Raw genomic sequence first — 17,809 nt, 5'->3', positions numbered from 1 at the left:
GGTGGGAGGATAACACACACCTTCTCTCTGCACCACGGCAGGGCAAACTTGAACACACGGGCTTTGGAGGTATTTTTAGCATGCTATTTCACTCGCAATTTCTCATCATTAGCTCTCGAACCTCAACATGTGTGCAGTGCATCTCAAGCTTCAATTTGAACTGAACAATGGTGTGGGCAGAGGAGGACTGAACCCCCATGAAGGAAGTTCTTGGCTATACAACTGGAACTGAATGAAAGAGGATATTTTGATCACATTTTTTTCTGTGCCACTTGTGTGCGGTGAATTTATAAAAATCTAAACCTGCTGAACTATTATTACACACTACCTTGAAAATAAGATGATCTTTCAGTCATTGTTTTTGACATTCTTGTAGACGAGTATGTTTTCATTGACTGTTGTACCAAGCAGGCATGTAGCCAGGATTTTGTTTCTGGGGGGCCCCACCCATGACAAAATGCTGTATGAGGGAGAGGGGGACCCATGCAAAATGGGAGAATTCGTGGGGGGCCCGGGCCCCATGGGCCTCCCCCCTGGCTACGTGCCTGGTACCAATGTGTATGGCTGTCGCCCAGAGAAATGCAACCAACTGACCTTTATTTCGGGCAATCAACCACATTTAGTATATTATGTCTCATAACAGGCCTTTTTAACTCGCGCACCATGAAGATAAAATTAGTTGAGTAAACCAACCTAAACCCTACAGACTGGTCATCATATATTGTGTTCAGGTATATTGTTAATTAAAGGGAAGATGGGGCACTTCTACATTTGAGAAAAAACGCTTGAATTGCGTTCATTTGGCCTTTAGATTAACAGATATCAAAATTGTATTTCAATGCGACCCGTCGGAGAGCCATACGAGCAATTTCAATATAGGAGTGAAGCCCCGCCTCCCTAGCCTTGGGCAGCCAAAAGAGCCGTCGATGACGTCACGGACAGCGACTGTCTTTCGCGTTTTTCTCGCGTTTAACAATACTTACGCAGCAAATGGATTGGGTATTCGGGTTCACGGGATAAAAATGCACTAGAATTCACTTCTAACTCATTTTTTCCAAGAAGCTCCGTAGCTTCCCTTTAAGTAATACAAGGACAAAAGGACACTTGGAAGAAGTATGTCAAGATTCAACATTGGCACAGGTAAGGGAAACTTCATAAACCAAATAAAAACATGAAAAAATTTATTCACATTGCCTCGAGTATTTGAGCTTGCTCCACAGAAGAATGAACAGGCTGGTTATGCAAAGCGCACCTTCCCGACACAGTTTGCCATCAATTTTCATAGTCCTACTATTTTGCATATTTATTGGCTTCGGCAACTTCAGTCCCCGCATCTCCACAGTTCAAAAAGTCACAACGAGATGGACTAGCTGGTCAACCTTTGTCTCCACTGAAATGTCGAGACGTTCAAAGACTTGAGCGCGCGCTGCACTTGAGGGACTACCGTGCACCGCGGCTTTATCTGTACTTGGAGGGCGGCACCTTCTCCTGAAGGACCATACCCATTGAGTCGGAGTCCGTATCACCGTCTTGTTCGTCCCTGTCCGTGAGCTGCTCAGCAAGTCGGAGAAAGGGTGACTCGAAGAGCAGGTGTATGGGCACTGCTGCCATCAGGCTGGTCAGGAGGTTCCACAAGATCTCCTCCGCCTGCAGCAGAAACAAAAGCATTGCCAGGAGCTGTGCGACCTTGAGCGCCTTCCCACGTAGCATCCAATGTCGTGCGAACATTCCCTGGGTGTTCTGAATGTTCGGAACATTCTAGGAACGTTCGTGTGCGAACATTCCTTACAAGGTAAACTGCTCAACATTTTAGAAACGTTCGTTGGCGAACATTCGTATGCACAATGTTCTCGGAACGTTCCCCTTTGAACATTCATATGTGCAACATTCTTGGAACGTTCGCTTGCGAACATTCCTAGAATTTTCGAAGGTGAAGCCAACTTTACGGAGCTTTCAAGCAACCTGTGTTTCGAAACACCATCCACTATATGCCACCTTGTGCCAAAAATATGCAAATTAAGTGGAGGTTCTGGAAACATAGCATAAGGGATCAGTTTTATCTTATACGAGTCTACGGAGGAATGTGAGATAAGGTGTAGAAGAAAAGCAATGGTCTTCAAAATTTGATAATGAGCTTGGCACTCACTGTGTATGTAGAGGGGCAGTTTTGAATAGACCCGATTTTTAGCATCTTGGATTCACCTTGAAGAAGGTATGTCCTGCTTGAGCGTGGGATGCTGTAGGTATCTGTTCTTATGCTCGGAGTGAGTAATTGGTTATGTATGCAGCACGTTTTGATAAGTAGGAGTAAACTGCCGTTATAGTACAGGCTCTGGCTAATGCGCTGGAAAAGCGGCTAGTTTGTGCTAGGCCTGGAAAAAATATATTTTGATTAAAAAATATTGATTGCTCTGTGAGAAGATTTATTATATCAATATATGTAGTACGGGCTCAGTGGGGCTGTAAGCTAAGCAAGCCATAATTGTGGAATCTTTGTAAACATTCCTCAGAGAATGTTGCAGATGTTCTTTGGATGTCTCGGGAACGTCTTAAAACCTTGTTAGAATGGTGATTAAATGTTCTGTCGTGCTCAGAACGGTCTAAAAATATCCCTTAGAAAACATTCCCCGAATGTAGCGGTAAGTGCCTGCGCCACATTCTGACAACGTCGATAGAATGTTCTTACGTAAATTTGCAACATTCAGAGAATGTTGCAGAAGTTCTTTGGATGTACTGAGAACATTCTTAGAACCTTGTTAGGATGTTTCAATGTTGATTGAATGACCTGGTAATGTTCTATGTGGTTCTCGGAACGTTCTAAGAATATCCCTTTGAAGACATTCCCCGAATGTAGCGATAAGTGCCTGCGCCACATTCTGACAACGTTGATGGAATGTTCTTACGTAAATCTTCAACATTCCAGGAATGTTGTCTATGTTATTTTGAACATTCCCGGAATGTTCTCAGAACATCCTCGTGCTACGTGGGTTGAATTTTGACAAGGCAACAGGTGGCAGGGAGCGGCTTCAGAGCCTCCAGAGCGAGCGTTCTGCCTTCGACAACGCTTGGGCATCTCATGCAGCCAAAGCACACCGAAAGGCATGGAGTACGTGCTGGAGGCCGGCCCTTCAAAAGACGTGCCCTGCTGTTCTCATTCTGACACTGATTATGGCACCAACCAGAATCCTTTGTATAACTTCTGTTGCACAAAAGTACAAGTTTTGAGCATGCACCAAATTGGGCCTTACTTCTGATCTATCACAAGGTACCACCATCCTGATTTCATGCTGTGTTTAAGCCAGGGGGTGGTGGTTATAGCCGATTCACACGACGGACCGCCTTGTCCGTGGACAAAATTCTGTCAGTAAAGTAAAGTTGATAAAGTTGAGTGCCTTTTCACTTGCGGATTTTTGGTGGGAGATTGACTTGGAAAAGCGTTTAGGTAGTCAGGCAACGGTACAATGTTTTCTTGTGTTTTTTTTCTTTGGATGATTAACACAAAAATGGTGCATCATTGTGTTTTGTGCGCTCACTGGTTCATTTTGTCGCATGATTCTTGGTTCCACGCATGAAAGAAAGTGGAGAAACTGTCCGGTTGACGCGACACAGATTCCGGTACTCCTCCAAGTCCATGTCAACAAGCTTCCATCCAAACTCGTCTAGCACGCCACAATAATTCTTGTACGTCCAATCATCCTTTCACCAAGCAAGACCTTCTTTGTGGCTGTGGTGTACTTGAGTGTTGTGCATGAGTGCAGAGTGCATGAAGGCATCTCAAAATGCCATTCCGCAAGCCCAGAACTTTGCCGCTTCTATGCAGGAGCCTTCTTGAGCAGGACCATGGCTGTGTCACTGTCATGCCTTGGGTTAGTAAAGCTAGTGGCGCTTTGCGCGACGCTTATCACGGTATTATGTCTCTATCCGTACGTAACAATGGCATACGATTCTTTATCGCGGTAGAAAACGTCAATTTCTCTGTTGGACAACGATGCCACGGTGCAATGTAGGAGTTTTGCGGCACTGTGGGGTGGCGATCAGGTTCGGTCCATCCTCGCTGCCGTCTGCTCGTCGTCTCCCTCATGTGGGTGCTCTTGGGAGACGGACGAACCGTGGACATGTCGTCCCGTGATCAACCCATCCGCGGGTCAGTTTGTCGTGTGAATCGGCCATTAAGGGGCTTTGAACTACTGTTGGTACTAAATATTAGAAAGCAATTTAGCTCGAATAATATTTGTTGTATGAATATGTAGGCAGTGGGAACTTGGTCTGCCTCAGCTGGCCTCTGTAGTCTTCTCGTTAATAGGCAGTTTGGTCAGTTTGGTGTGGCTGCTAACCTGGGGTCTTTAACAGGCATCATGCTGTAGCGATTAAATCGTACCTGAATGAACAGTGAAGCTATATGACCTATTACGGATGCTGTCTAGGATATATAAATCGGAAGTCCATAAAAGTATTTACTTGTTTTTCAAATCAAGACCAGCATCAGGTTATGAAGGATACCATACTTTAGTGAAAAATGAAGTGTCAGCTGTCATCAATCTAGTTCAGCATTCCAGTGTAGCACTCTATAATCTGCCACTTGGAGCAGGTTCTGAAGGCAATTTGTGTCAATCTTGGATGCCTAAAAATAAATGAAAAGAACTATTGCGACATGCTCACCGCTAGCTTCACTGTGTAGAAAATGGTGCCCCTTGTGGTGCCATTGAAGTAGAAGATGAGGAACGGGTTCAGGATGTAGACTGCAAAGCAGAGCTTGCTGATGGGTAGCCAGCCAGACCAGCTCAGAAAGGCATTGATCACACCTGCAGAAAGGTGCAGAAAGGCAGTTTCAGTATAATTCCTGGAGGTCAGAAATATAATTTGATGGGGACAGTCTCCAATGTGCATATAGAAAGTAATTGAGTGCAATTGGCACATTAAAACTAGCTGTGAGAGCGTGGCCAAGTGATACAGCTTCCAAACCTTTATTGATATTTAAAGGTTTGGATTTTTATATTTTTAGTTAATATTTTTATTTAGTGCACTCGCATCAATAAGCTGTAATTTGATTGCTTATGCTGATGATGCGATGTTCGCTTGGTGTATATGAAAAAGCACCATGCAACATGGTGCCATGGTTTTTGTGAGCAGATGGCCACTTGTTACAGCACATTGATATTGGACTAGCATAACATTTTTTTACCTTAAAGGGACACTGACAGGGTGTTTATGCTCGCCGAGGTTTTTAGTTGTACATGCCATATGAGAGCCCAACTGCCCAGAACACAACTTGCGACTTGAAATTCGGTTTCTTTCCGCCCGAAAACCGCCGATCAAGAACTGGCCGATTCGAGTCTCGCTCACTCTCTTTTCCGTGGTCACGGGCCGTTTTCTAAGGTATTGAAGCGACCACCAAATTTAATCAAGGTCGTTGGTCACTGAAGGCAGACACTCAATATTAAAAATAGAAAAAAACATGAAACCCATTTTTTGTGGCTTCTAAAAAGCTGCAAATACGTTGATTGAAAAAAAAGTTGCGCAGAGAACCGGAAGCATTCTGCGCGTGTGTCGTTACGCGTAGAGCACTATATAGCTCCTTCGGAGCAGAGTAGCACAACCTAGAACGCCGTCTGTCGGCGACTAGCGGCGAACGCCCGGAGGTTCCAACTGCGGTCAGAAATGCATGGAGAACGTGAGAAAATCGTTGTTTCTTCAGTTTTGGGGGGATGTACGGAATGGCAATCATTTTTGACAAAATAATGAAACATTTTAGAATAATTTGCGATAAGTTTTGTGCCATGCAAGGACGTAACTTTTTTTAAAAAATTGCCTGAGCGGCATCACGCAGCAGACGACACGGCGACGTCACACCATTCACGTGACCCGCTCCGGCCAACCCGAAAAGCCCATCTCCGCTGCGAGCAAAAATCGTCTGCTTCAAACGCCATTGCCCTGGAAATTGCCTTCTCAAAATTTGCACACGCATCCGATATTTTTAAAACTTTGATAAAGTGTTTAGCGCTTTACTAACTTCACGACAGGCTAGTTTTGAAAAGTGTGAACTCGCCGTTATTTTTTTAATCAGCCGTGTTATGTCGATCTCCATGTATTCTCCCATAGGGCGGGCCGCCTCTTGGAACCCTGAGTACCACGTGACTTGCGCCGAGCTGCTCTGTCGGCCATGTTGTCGGCAAAACACGGGGTTCAAAGGATTGCGCTACTCTGCTCCGTAGGAGTTACGCGTATCGTGGGGCTCGCGAGGACGGCGATGGCAGCGGATGACGGGCGATGGACCTCTACTTCAGAACTGTCGTTTGCGGTACCGGCGAAATCTGTCTGCCTTTAAAAAGAGAAATTTGGGACTGATCAAAAGAATTGGTATTCATCCCGTATGTCACGCCCGACCACCAAGCCGATTTGCACGAAGACGTCGCCGAGCCGTCGCTCCCTTCTCGTGGCTGAAGTCATCGCTCGCGCAAACGTCAAGCACGACGGGTCTACTTCGAGTTGAAAATGCATGCGTACGATTTCTTTACTATGTCGCCAATGCGTGGTGCTTCCCGATTTCGACCCGGGAGTGCTTTTGCTGGATTATTGGCAGCAAACTTTCCAACTTACAATTTACCGGCTGCATTGTTACTAGGGAAGAAAATCACCCTGCAAAAAGATGCCCCAGTAGCTCAGTGGGAAAGACCTTCGCTTCACATGCTCAAGGACCTAGTTCGATCCCCAAAGATTTTTTTTTTTTTTTCAAAATTTTTTTGATGTTTACTTTTTTTTATAATTATCACTGAAGAAGCAAACAAAAAAATAACAAACAAATGTTGTGGACGACACGCCGCTGAATTAAATGGTATGGGATCTCCTTTTTGACACCTGCGAACTCAATGTAATCACTTTCCACAAAATGCAAGGAGCATATAAATCGGGTAGCGTCCGCTTCCCGAGGTGCCCATAAATGTTCTACAGGAATTGCAGCCAGCCATTGGTCCCGATCCCGTTGATCTTTCGGAAACTCTGTCGCACAATGCCACTTTTTTTCGGACGCAGGACATGTGAGCCAGCTCTTCACGCAACATCTTGGGTGTATTCTTTTCGGAGCCGATCATGGAAATTCACCATGGGGACTCACTACTCATCTCCAAATCCTCAATGTACAAAACAACTCATCTTGGAGTACAGAACAGCGAGCGGAACAAACATAACTGCAAAAGAATCGCGCGGCAAACAGTTCCCACTACGCCGCATGTCGTCTGCTACAAAAAGGAGAAAAAAAAAAAAAAAAAAAAAAAAAAAAACGCACGGTCGGGTGTAACCACGTGACTTTCGCCACTCACTCTCTTCTCTCCACTTCTCCGACCTCCGTGCGCGTGTTTCGGTTTCGGTTTTGAGCAGTTGCGTCTTTTGGCTTTATTAAAAAAATACGCTACCCTGTTGCAAAATATTAATTGGGTAGTCCTCTGACACCATAATGAAACGCCTAGCAAAAAATGAAAAATAAAAAAAAAATTTGGGGGGTGTCAGTGTCCCTTTAATAGCGTTTGGCTTTTTCTTCAATATTCGTTCAGTTCCACAGTTTCTTGAGACTGGGGCTCTTCCTGGCAACACTTACCCCCACTGCCCCATGCACAGGCGACGGCCATGTAAGAGACGCCGGCCGAGAACAGGACCCTGTGGAAGGCGTCGTAGGCGGCGTACTTGCCGGCCCCAGGACTCATCTGTCGCCCTTCCTTGTTCCAGAACCAAGGCGTGTGCGTGATGGCCAAAATGGCCCCCAGGGCAATGAGCCAGCCGGAGAAGGCCACCCACTGAGGAAGTGAGAAGAAGACTGTATGCTCACTCCGAAAAAGAAATGAATGTACAGTTCTTCCGTAAAAGTGTCATAACAGCACACCGACAAAACGCTGTGTGTCAAAACAAGCACAGCGAAGAAACACCATTCATGTAGACTAATAAGAAACCTCCGGGAGGGAGAATATTTAAATTAATTTTTTGTAGTGATAAATTTGTTACGGAGGTTTAGAGGGTGTTGGCCTGCTTTAAGGTGGTGTCTGATAGTGGGGTCATTAAAATGGATCATGCATTAGTGATTGTATTACCGCACATTGATACAATGGTCGTCCAAATTGAAACCAACGGGTGTCGAGATTGAAACCAGTATGCCTGGGTTCTGCAGTGCTACCTTGCATTCATACTCTGAGCTGCGGTACGAAAACTCTCAGACCCCGATCTCTCTGCTTGTAGTGGTAGATGCCAAGTTAGTGAAGCTGAATTTCTAGTGTAATATGTTAATGTTTCATGTGAACCATAGACCACTTGCTGTTATTGAAACCATACGCTTTTGCTGCCGGACGTCATTTCTTTGAAGATAGTTTGATATCGCTACAAACAGACACTCTTTAGTTACCTATATTAGCCGTCACAGATAGATCTAAGCAGCAAACTCAACAAAGGGACTGTGTGCCATACTGTAACAGGCTAAGGATATGTTCTTGTTGGCAGTATGCCCTGTCAAGTCAGTATGGGCCTGATAGGGTAATGTTGGTGAAAGCTTTCTTATAACCAGGGCTCTGTGTTTTGAGTATATCTGGGTAAACTCCAAAAAGTAACCCGCGATTGTTTTTTAACGAAGTTGGGGAAAACCGAAAACCTTTGAAAAGGAGAATAAGGGAAAATCCAGCAGGAAGATATCTTTGTCTACAGCTTTATTTTGTGTTGACCCCAAAGACATTCCATAGTACCGTGGGCGAGTTACTTTCTTTAAGTACCATACCTCATTTCTTTCTCTCGTCGGTACCGGGACGTTTTTCGAGTAGCATATGGGTCATGCTAATGTTTTCAGGAAATTAAGGGATTTCATGTCCGTGTTTCATTTCTTTCGAAAAGCCTCGATAAACTCTGACTTTTTGTACCGCACTAAAAATTGCGTTCAGAAAACACCGAAGTTGAGAACAAAACATAAATGCCAAAAAAAAAAAAAAAATCAACCCCAGAATTTTGCAACCTTACTTATAACCAGCGATATCAGCAATATTGTGAGCATACTGACAATTAAAATACAATCGTAAGTATGAGACATCCATAGGAAAAGAAAGAGAGATACACTGGACAGGCTGTGAATAGCAACCAATATCTTATTAGAACAGAAACACGAAAAGTGATGCTGATGCTAGCGCAGGCATTAGCATGATGTCATGGGCGTACCAACCGAGGAGGCAGAAGGGGGTGCTTGCCCCATCAGTTCTCAGAGTGTGTGGGGGTGGGGGGAGGGGGGCAAGACATATGTTTTGCCCCCCCCCCCCTCCCCTTCCCTTAAAACACTTCAAACACTTCTTTCTTCAAATGTTAGAAAAGAAACACAAATTTGAAGCTGATGCTTGTGCAGGCACTGGCATGAGGCGATCTTCAAACTCTTCTTTTTACAGCTCAAGTACTAACCAAAATCCAATAAATTCAATTTGCTGTTTGTAATGGTTAGTGATGACTGGCTTATGCACATACTTTTGTTTTTCGTTATATGGTGGGTTTCAAGTATCTCCCGGCATAGGCATAGACTACGGGGGGCATCGGGCTCGTGCCCCCCGCTATTTACTTTATACTTTTTTGAGTTCCTTCTGTGAATACACAGAAGTCTTATCAGTTTATCGGTTTTGTTTCTGGAACAGGATGACATTTGAAAACAAAATAGAACGGTACCATATATGCATGAAATGAACCACTTCAGAGCCAAACTACAGGATAAGACTTTCCAGCAGCGAACTGTTTCCACACGAAAGAATAGAAACCAAGTTGTTTGTTGTCTCTCATAGTTGGCTGGATTTCACTTACCCTATTGAGTCGCATCTTGGGCCTGAGTGCAAGGACGTAACCGACGATCATACCGATGCAGAATGGGCCACCTCTCGTGTAGAAGTTAACAGCGATGGAGTCGTGGTAGGCTTGCCGAGACCTTGGAATGCAAGACAAGAGACACCCCCATTAGCCGCACTTATATTTGCCGACTGTGCTGCTGGAAATCTGGACTCATGGGAAGGTGCATGGTTTCACTGTCAGAAACTCAGAAATCGACCATTCTTTTTATTCATACAGAGACGAGCTTCGTAGACAGATTTAATCTGTAAGTCTGAGCCAACTTGAGGATTATGATTGTTAGCAGTCCCTTTTTTACTTCATGTACATCTTCAGTTGCATGAATCACGTTTTGCTTTATATTGCAAGGAAACTTTGGGAACTTTGCAAACTCCCTTGCAAAGATAAAAGGAATCTCTCTTTTTATTGCCTACTTTTCAGTTATCGACTGCTGCCTCAACAGTCGGAGTAACTTATTTGCATTAAAGTATCAGTGCATACTTTTTACCATTTGTATGATACATAGCTTGCACTTACAATAGCAGCAGCACACAAAATGATGTTTTTGTCTATTTATAATATGACACAAGTTATTCTACCATTCACCTGCTTCTTAATGAATCTGTTACATCCATGGCTTCTTGAACAATTTGCGTAGGCACGTGCCGGTGCCACTATGCGTCATTATTAAACCCTGATCTGAATATAAGCATAAATATTGGATGTTGAGCTAAAAAACATACCAAACGATCACACAAGGTGTGTTGCGATTGGCAGCGACAGCTGTTGTGTTGTTGAAAGATGTGCTTTATGAGATTCGCCTTTAACCGATGTGCTTTAGGATGTTTGCTTTAGGTGCTTTGCTTTTAGTCGATTAGTTGCAGGAGATGTGATTGAGACGTGTGTGAAAAGCGCTTACACACTGCCTCTCGTGCACGATAGTCGGTGTCTTGTGCTCTTTACTGCTCTTGTGCCGCTGCGGCCCTCTATCTACACTGCTCAGTGTGGCGTGCTTGCTTGGCAGTAGAAGCTTTCAGAATCCCAAAGCGAGAAAAACAGGAAGCGGTAACTGGCCGCACTGTCACCCTTTCTCCATCACCTTTGCCCCTTGTCTTGTGCGCATAGGAACTATCCCTCTTTCCCCACTATCATGTTGTTTTTGCATAGAAACAACACTGGAGTTTGCCCAAAAGCGGCACTACAGCTACCGCTATAAAAAAAAGGAGTCGCTGGAAATTTAGAAATATCAACTTTAAAAAAAAAACTGATTTTTAAGGGTGGTCAGTTTTAGCTCCGTTGAGTGCGCTTTCCTCGCAGCACGGGTGCAGTGCGACAAAACAACATTCGCAGCAATAGTGTTTTAGCTGCTCTGCTGCTTTTTACCAACGCAACAACGTGCCTAAAAAATAAAAAAAATTCTATACGAGCTTACGCATGCGAGTAGCTCTAGTTTAAATATTTTTCTACATTTTACATTCAATAATAACTATTTTTTCTTTAAGTTAAAAAGAAAACCAAATTTGTTACGAAGGCATATCGGAGATGCTCCGTTTTCCTATCATGACTACTCGTGCCACACGGGCAACTCAAATGCCATTTGCAACGAATGACATTCGCCCCAAATGGACGCCCTGCAAACGTGAGAAGCAGCAGTTAATCGGACTTTAATTTTTATTAATATTTTGCAATGTTTTGAAGCTGACTGGGCATTTTCACATGTTTTACTAAACCATATGGTTCTTGCATATGAACAGAGAAATGGAGAAATGTGGTGCTACCTGGGCTGCACGTGCAATAAAAAAAGACACTTAAGACTATTAACATGTAGAAATACGAAAGCATTCCTACATGCAGCGCATTCCTACAGGCACCGTGCCACGTCTCCCTTTTTCACATGGCGCTCCGGCGGTGACATCACGCTTCCCCACTAGGCGCGGCACCCGCGCCGGCTCCATGGCTTCTGTGACGATGCATCTGCATTGCTGTGCTTTTCTTTGTGTTTTATTTCTGAGGCGCACCCGCTTTGACCTTGAGCGCCTCGCCGGCTTTCGTGACGAGGCATCTGCGTTGCATGTCGCTTGGCCAATAGGAAGTGAAGTGCCAGTTGGCTCAGCCAATTTTAGGTGCCGTTTATCGCTGCTACAGACAATGCCGGCTTCGCTCCATGCGACAGTTAACGCTTTCGCATTAAAAATAGTTTAGAATCAAAAATTGCACACACCCACACAAAAATAATGGTTAATTGGGGTTAAAAACAAAGTAGTGTGTGTATTATGGTCGCAATGTATGCGCAAGCTAGAGCAAGTGTCGCAATTTGCGTCAACAAATCGAACGAGAAATACAACCCCCGTGGAAATTCTCGTAACTAAAATTCATACCCGCACAAAAAAAAAAAAAGAAAAAAAAAAAAAAGGGGCATTGTACTTTGGGAAAGACGGACGTAGTTTAGTTTCCCACTGTCCGAAGTAAACCTTATCTGGAGAAAGCTTTTTCCCCAGTTGTAGCAGTACTTGTCGGAGATAGACGGGTGGAGCGGCGGGTCGAGATTAGATAAGCACCTCGTTGCGAAATGCACAATGTGCGTCATGTCACCCAATGGTACCATTTCTTCTTTTTTTTTTTTTTTTTCTGTGCAGGTTGTTTTTGAGTTAGGAACAAATGAAAGGAAGGTTCTCACCCCGGCCTGTACTGTCGGAGCAGCGCAGTGGGCCCCAGGTCGTTGGCATTGTTGATGAGGAATGTGGTCAAGGAACAGGCGGCTATGACGACGCCCAGTCCCGCCAGGGCGAACTTGGGAAGCCTAGAGACCGTTGGGGTGATGGCGCTTAGTACACGACGAGAGATGCATGACGACATTGTAAAGTAGGCTCCCTGTTCACTCTTTGTGCGCGTCGTCATGAAGGCTTCGATAGAACATCAGGGACAGCGTAATATTAAGCGCAGCATTCAAGTAATAAAGAAGAGAGACCATGTTGAACACGAGACAGATTCAGGATGCTAGTTCTTAACTTGTTCGACAGACCGGTAAGGACCATCAAACAAAGGCATTCATACAATTGCCGGTGAAATACGTTTTCTTTTCTTTTTTTTGTATTAAACCGTTGTATTTATGTCTCCCTCTCTTTATCTGTTTATCAAATTTATTCCATTCTGCTTCTTTTCACATTTTAGCGAATTGTCACCATGCGCTGGTTTACCTCGTTGTTTGAGTACAGTATGCGATTGAATCAGTTCAGCAGCGCAAACTTTTCATTTAAAAAAAGTACGGTATTTTTTTTAGTGGAACCTTGCATACCAACCGCAGGCGCCGAGCGGTTGTGAATGCGAATGACAAACACGCACAGATTTGCTGATTGCGATTCTGCCTCAAGCAATGCACGTGATCGGAGAGGTACGTGCCACTCTTGGCGATGAGATATAGGCCGCAAGGGTGCCATTGTATTTGCTTCGCCAAGGAAAGACTTACAAGACGATGCTTACAGAAGACACGCGACTCTGTATATTTGGCTATTGATAATAAAAACAAGATCATACCATATTACGATATACTTATTTTGGCTTGCGAGAGCCGCGGCTCTATACACTAACTGAACTCTCTGAAAGCCACGTTGTTTCAGAGGTGCTGCTATTGGCACTGCCCACACCTGGTGTGTGTCCACAACTGGTATGTGTAAACGCAGGTATGTTGTAAACAGCCTGTTTCACTTGATTAATGGAGATTATGCATGATCGCTATTTTATGCTGAGACAGGAAGGGGTTCTATCATAAGAAATTCAACACTTAATTTTTTTCCCCTTTTGGAGCCTGTGTCTCTCTTTGTCCAGTAATAAAACTGGCAGTCACAGTGTCGGTCTGGGCGATGTTACATATCGATGCGAAGAATGGAACGTACCGAACGAGAAGGAAACCCATCGCAATGCAGAAGAGCAGGGCTTGAAACACGAATGCCAGGAACCATGTGTGTGGCATGCACTGCGAATCAATTCGAAACACATATGGTTACCGAAAGAACAGCACGGCTTTCGCATTTCATTTCAAGGATCATTCGAGGGAAGGTTGCTCGCCTGCGTTTTGGTAGGGAAGAAGTTGTTGATGAAAAGCACGTTCCACATCCAGCCGCCTTCGCACTGTGACAGGTACCTCTGACTCTCGATGGTCCACGTGGGGCCCGTACCCGCGCTTGGGAATTTGGCATTGATTACCAGCAGAAGGATCATGTACATGGGCAGCAGCCTGCGCATAGAGTGAATGAGTGAAGGACGGTATTCAATGTCGTAAAGAAACACCAACAAAAGACCTACGCCGGTAAAAAAAAAAAAAAACCTGCTTTATTTTACGTGATTGCGCCAAATGTGCATACTTACAGAGAAAGCACGATTATGTAGTTGCATGCCGATTTGCATAAAAAAGACAAAACGAAATCGCGTAAAATTTTATTGTACTTTACAGTGTACAATGAACGGTAGTGTAGAGATATTTTTTTTCCTCGAGAGAAGACACATACGCACAGCCTTAGTGCTCTTGTTAATTTAAGTTATTTCACTATTTTTTGCGTTGCATTTTCCTATGGTGAAACAATATGTTAATTCTATTAAACTAAAACAACCATGCACATTGTTTTATTTCGACAATTACCTTATTAACAAAGTCATCGCACTTCTTTTTTATTTTAAGACATGTAACAATGAATTAGTTTTGGTTATCGTCATTTGTGTGCGATGTGTCATATCTGCGTGTATATGTCATTAGTAACTAAAGGCTCATCACTTGCGCTACAGGGTGTTATGCATCCACCAATACCAGCGTGATTGATGTGCCTTCTGTAGTTCATTTGTCATGCTATTCAATAAGGTATACACACGTGAATAGATTTGTCACCTTGTTGCAAACAGCTCTTATCTGATCGCTTTAAAAACGGTTAAAAACGTTTTCCAGCTTCGCTCTCCTACCAAAAATACACAAACGCTACAGTTCTTCGTCATACCCAGACGGTAGGCCCCGCATAAGCTGTAAAGTCATTCAAGGAGGACGTTCCTCTCCCCACCTTCGTGACAAAGTTCATAAGGCGTACGTACCCAGCGAAGAAGTATTTCATAGCATTGAGCGTACACTTGATGTACGTCAGTGCCCTGCATTTCTCAAAGCCATCGCAGCGTTTCACCAGCTGGACAATGTTATAGGTGATTGTGATGCCTCTGAGAAAAAAATGACGTGCCGGTAAATTAATAAATAAAAACAATCGCGAGTACTTAATGTTTTTTTTTTTCAGAGGTGACGTCCAGATCACTCACAGGGCAGTAGCAATGGCGTCCACAGCCAAGGAGCTGTTGAGAGCGAACTGGATCATGGGGTCGTTCAGATACTCTCTCAAGGACTTGAGATTAGCTGAAGAAAGATGAAAGTATAGAAGTCAAGATCAATATTTTTATTTTGTACCGCTTCGTATGTTCTTTTATTTTTCCAATATTTTGTTTGTGCGAAAACGGTTCTCGTTTATTTTTTTTCGTAACTCTCGCGTTTTGGAGGCGAAAGGGCATGTGAGCGGGATTATGTTGCGTTCGAGCAAGAACTTCGATGAGCAAGAAAAACTCTGAGGAATTCAAAGAACTTGCTCGCTTATTCATTTTCAGCGAAGTTTGTACCGGGCTGTGACAATTATTAGCCTGCAACATCGTGGAAACGCAAAGAAGCGCCCAGTTTCCCAGGAGCGACTATATGGGTGAAAGCGTATCGGCTATCGTAGACTGGTGAGAAGGCAAGTTTTGGCTGTCGGTTTCCTACGAGAATAAGTTTGGCTGTTTGTAACTGGCTTGCTTACTGCAGCCCCGAGTTAGCGGGTTAATCTCTCATCAGAAATGACATCGCCGCAATGAGTCTGGTGGACAGGAAAGATTATTGAACATTGCGTTCAGATATGGAACCATCATCCGGCATGAGGGATTTAGACACCTGCAAAGCAAGCATGGCGAATCGTTTTATGCCACAGTTCGGCCATGATGGCTATACAGTTCGGCTTTCGTGGTTAAGAAGTGAACGAATAAACTTTAAAGGGGTACCCCGGCAGTTTTCTGAGCTACCCAAGCAAATTGCCTTTTCTGACCACCCGGACATTAGTCTTTTCTTATTTATTTATTCAATATACTCTTCAGTGCCCAAAGGCATTACAGAAAAAAAGGGGGGGGGGGGGCATACAGTTTGTTGTTTTCTCGAAATTCAAAATAGCAATTGAAAAACTGTAAATGATTGATTTTAAAACGTTTATTCGTCGAAAAGAGCTTGGTGCTGAGAGATCGCGTTAAGTGGTCGGGATGATGATGAAGATGCTGCCGAAACCAAGATTCAAATTTACGCGCTCTCTCCAGTGGTGCGACGTCACAAATGGTACAGACTTTCAGGTCGCGCAAGTAGTCTTAAACAAGGTATGTCGACGTTTTTTGCGTGCTTCTCAGTGAATTAGCTACCAAGCATTTTGTTCCCACCATCAAGCGTCTTGTAATCAGACGGGAACATGGCTTACTGCCCACCTATAGTACCATTTTTGTCGTCACACTTCAATGTTGCTGGTAGGGGCTCCCGGTTTGAGAAACACGATGAAGACGAAATTCTAAAATTAGATAACTTCGCGGGATGTTTTTTTTTTTTTTTTCACACGATACTTGGGTAACTGGTACAGCCGTGTCTATTGGTGTGTTGAGCCGATTTCGAGGCAAATCAGCGACCATAAAAAAATTGCCGGATTAAATACAGACTATTTTGTAGCAATGACAGTGCTAGAGGAACGCAATATGCACTGGCTCTCTTTGCAGCATTGAAGACGTCGACCCCGAAATAGATTCAAGTCATGGAATCGCTCAAATACGACTCGCAATGTAAATAATGCGCTATTTTTTTTTTTTTTTTCTGCAGCAAACATTGCGTTTTTGTACGATGTACAAGTAGTGTGATTTTTAGCTCGAATGGCCCGAGCGAATATCGGCCAGCTGCGCTCCAACTCACCGGAGAGGTTGTATGGCCTGAGCACCAGGGTGTTGCCGATTACGACCCAGAGAAAGCTCATGCTCGAGATGCCCACCAGGGGCCGGAGCGTCTTGCTCGGGTGGCGGCCACTCATGAGCAGGCGGAAGTTCCGGTACGCCGAGAAGCATCGCAGCGTCTCCACGTACGAGTTCTGAGACACTGCGGATGGCAAGTGAGGGGACCTATGATTACCCCGAGCAATCTATACCCAGAGCGCAAGTTCGTCCGCTTCCTTTGCATGGGTTGTGGTGACGCCAGAACGCCGAGCTCCGATCGGCTCTGATTGAAGGATAGTGGTTAGACCTCGAGGCAGCTTGCTCTGATGTCTACCCACTATCCTTCAATCAGAGCCAATCAGAGATCGGTGTTCTGAAGTTACCACAACCAATGCAAAAGAAGCAGATGAACTTGCGCTCCATAAAGTCTTCTATGGTGACAATTTTTTTTACCTCTGATGAACAATATAGTAAAAAAACAATGTGATAAAATATCTTTTTCATATCATTTATATACTGTAGCTACTTCTCCACATGATCACTACAGAGATTTAGGCACTCATCATGACTTGCCACAAGCTTTTGGATGTCCTCCTTAAAATCAAAATCACTTTTTTTTAATTATCCGAAACGATTGAAAACGATGCCGGGACATTACCCTTAAAATTCAAAACTTGGAAATTCAGTATTTGTGAAGTAAAAAAACAATTTCCAAATGCCAAATTTGAAGTTCCCGCGCGATCCGCGCCAGTCCAGTGACGTCACATTTTGCGGTCTCCTGTAAGTCGACTTTCTCTCGGACCTCCGCTCCACGCCACAAAGCAAAGCGCCGTTGCCATCGCGACCCGAAGCGAGGAGGAGGTGTGGAGCGGGATAGAAAGGGCGCCGGTGGACCGGGACAAAATCGGTTTCTTCGCCCGGTCCCCCGCCTCACCGATCATCCTCTGCTCGAGCGCCGCCAAGTTTT

At 44.3% G+C, this 17,809-nt stretch overlaps 1 protein-coding gene across 1 annotated transcript in view; it reads right to left on the bottom strand.

Annotated features, from left to right (window-relative positions):
* Window positions 1-1,164: 1,164 nt before the first annotated feature.
* LOC8029917 (O-acyltransferase like protein) overlaps window positions 1,165-17,809 on the bottom strand; it is a 56,677-nt gene continuing 40,032 nt past the window's right edge. Inside the window, exons 6-15 of the mRNA XM_029981014.3 lie at window positions 16,826-17,005; window positions 15,121-15,214; window positions 14,905-15,024; window positions 13,894-14,062; window positions 13,722-13,801; window positions 12,506-12,628; window positions 9,808-9,928; window positions 7,592-7,787; window positions 4,660-4,802; window positions 1,165-1,647 (exon numbers count right to left, since the gene is read on the bottom strand). Of these exons, the coding sequence (XP_029836874.2) occupies window positions 1,459-1,647; window positions 4,660-4,802; window positions 7,592-7,787; window positions 9,808-9,928; window positions 12,506-12,628; window positions 13,722-13,801; window positions 13,894-14,062; window positions 14,905-15,024; window positions 15,121-15,214; window positions 16,826-17,005 (1,415 nt within the window). The 3' untranslated portion in view covers window positions 1,165-1,458. The remainder of the gene's footprint in view (window positions 1,648-4,659; window positions 4,803-7,591; window positions 7,788-9,807; window positions 9,929-12,505; window positions 12,629-13,721; window positions 13,802-13,893; window positions 14,063-14,904; window positions 15,025-15,120; window positions 15,215-16,825; window positions 17,006-17,809) is intronic.

The sequence above is a fragment of the Ixodes scapularis genome, unplaced genomic scaffold, assembly GCF_016920785.2.
Source record: "Ixodes scapularis isolate PalLabHiFi unplaced genomic scaffold, ASM1692078v2 PGA_scaffold3__209_contigs__length_174095766, whole genome shotgun sequence".
In the NCBI taxonomy this organism is placed as follows: domain Eukaryota; kingdom Metazoa; phylum Arthropoda; class Arachnida; order Ixodida; family Ixodidae; genus Ixodes; species Ixodes scapularis.
The sequence above is the reverse complement of the archived record's forward strand: the minus strand, read 5'-3'. Positions and strand labels throughout refer to the sequence as shown.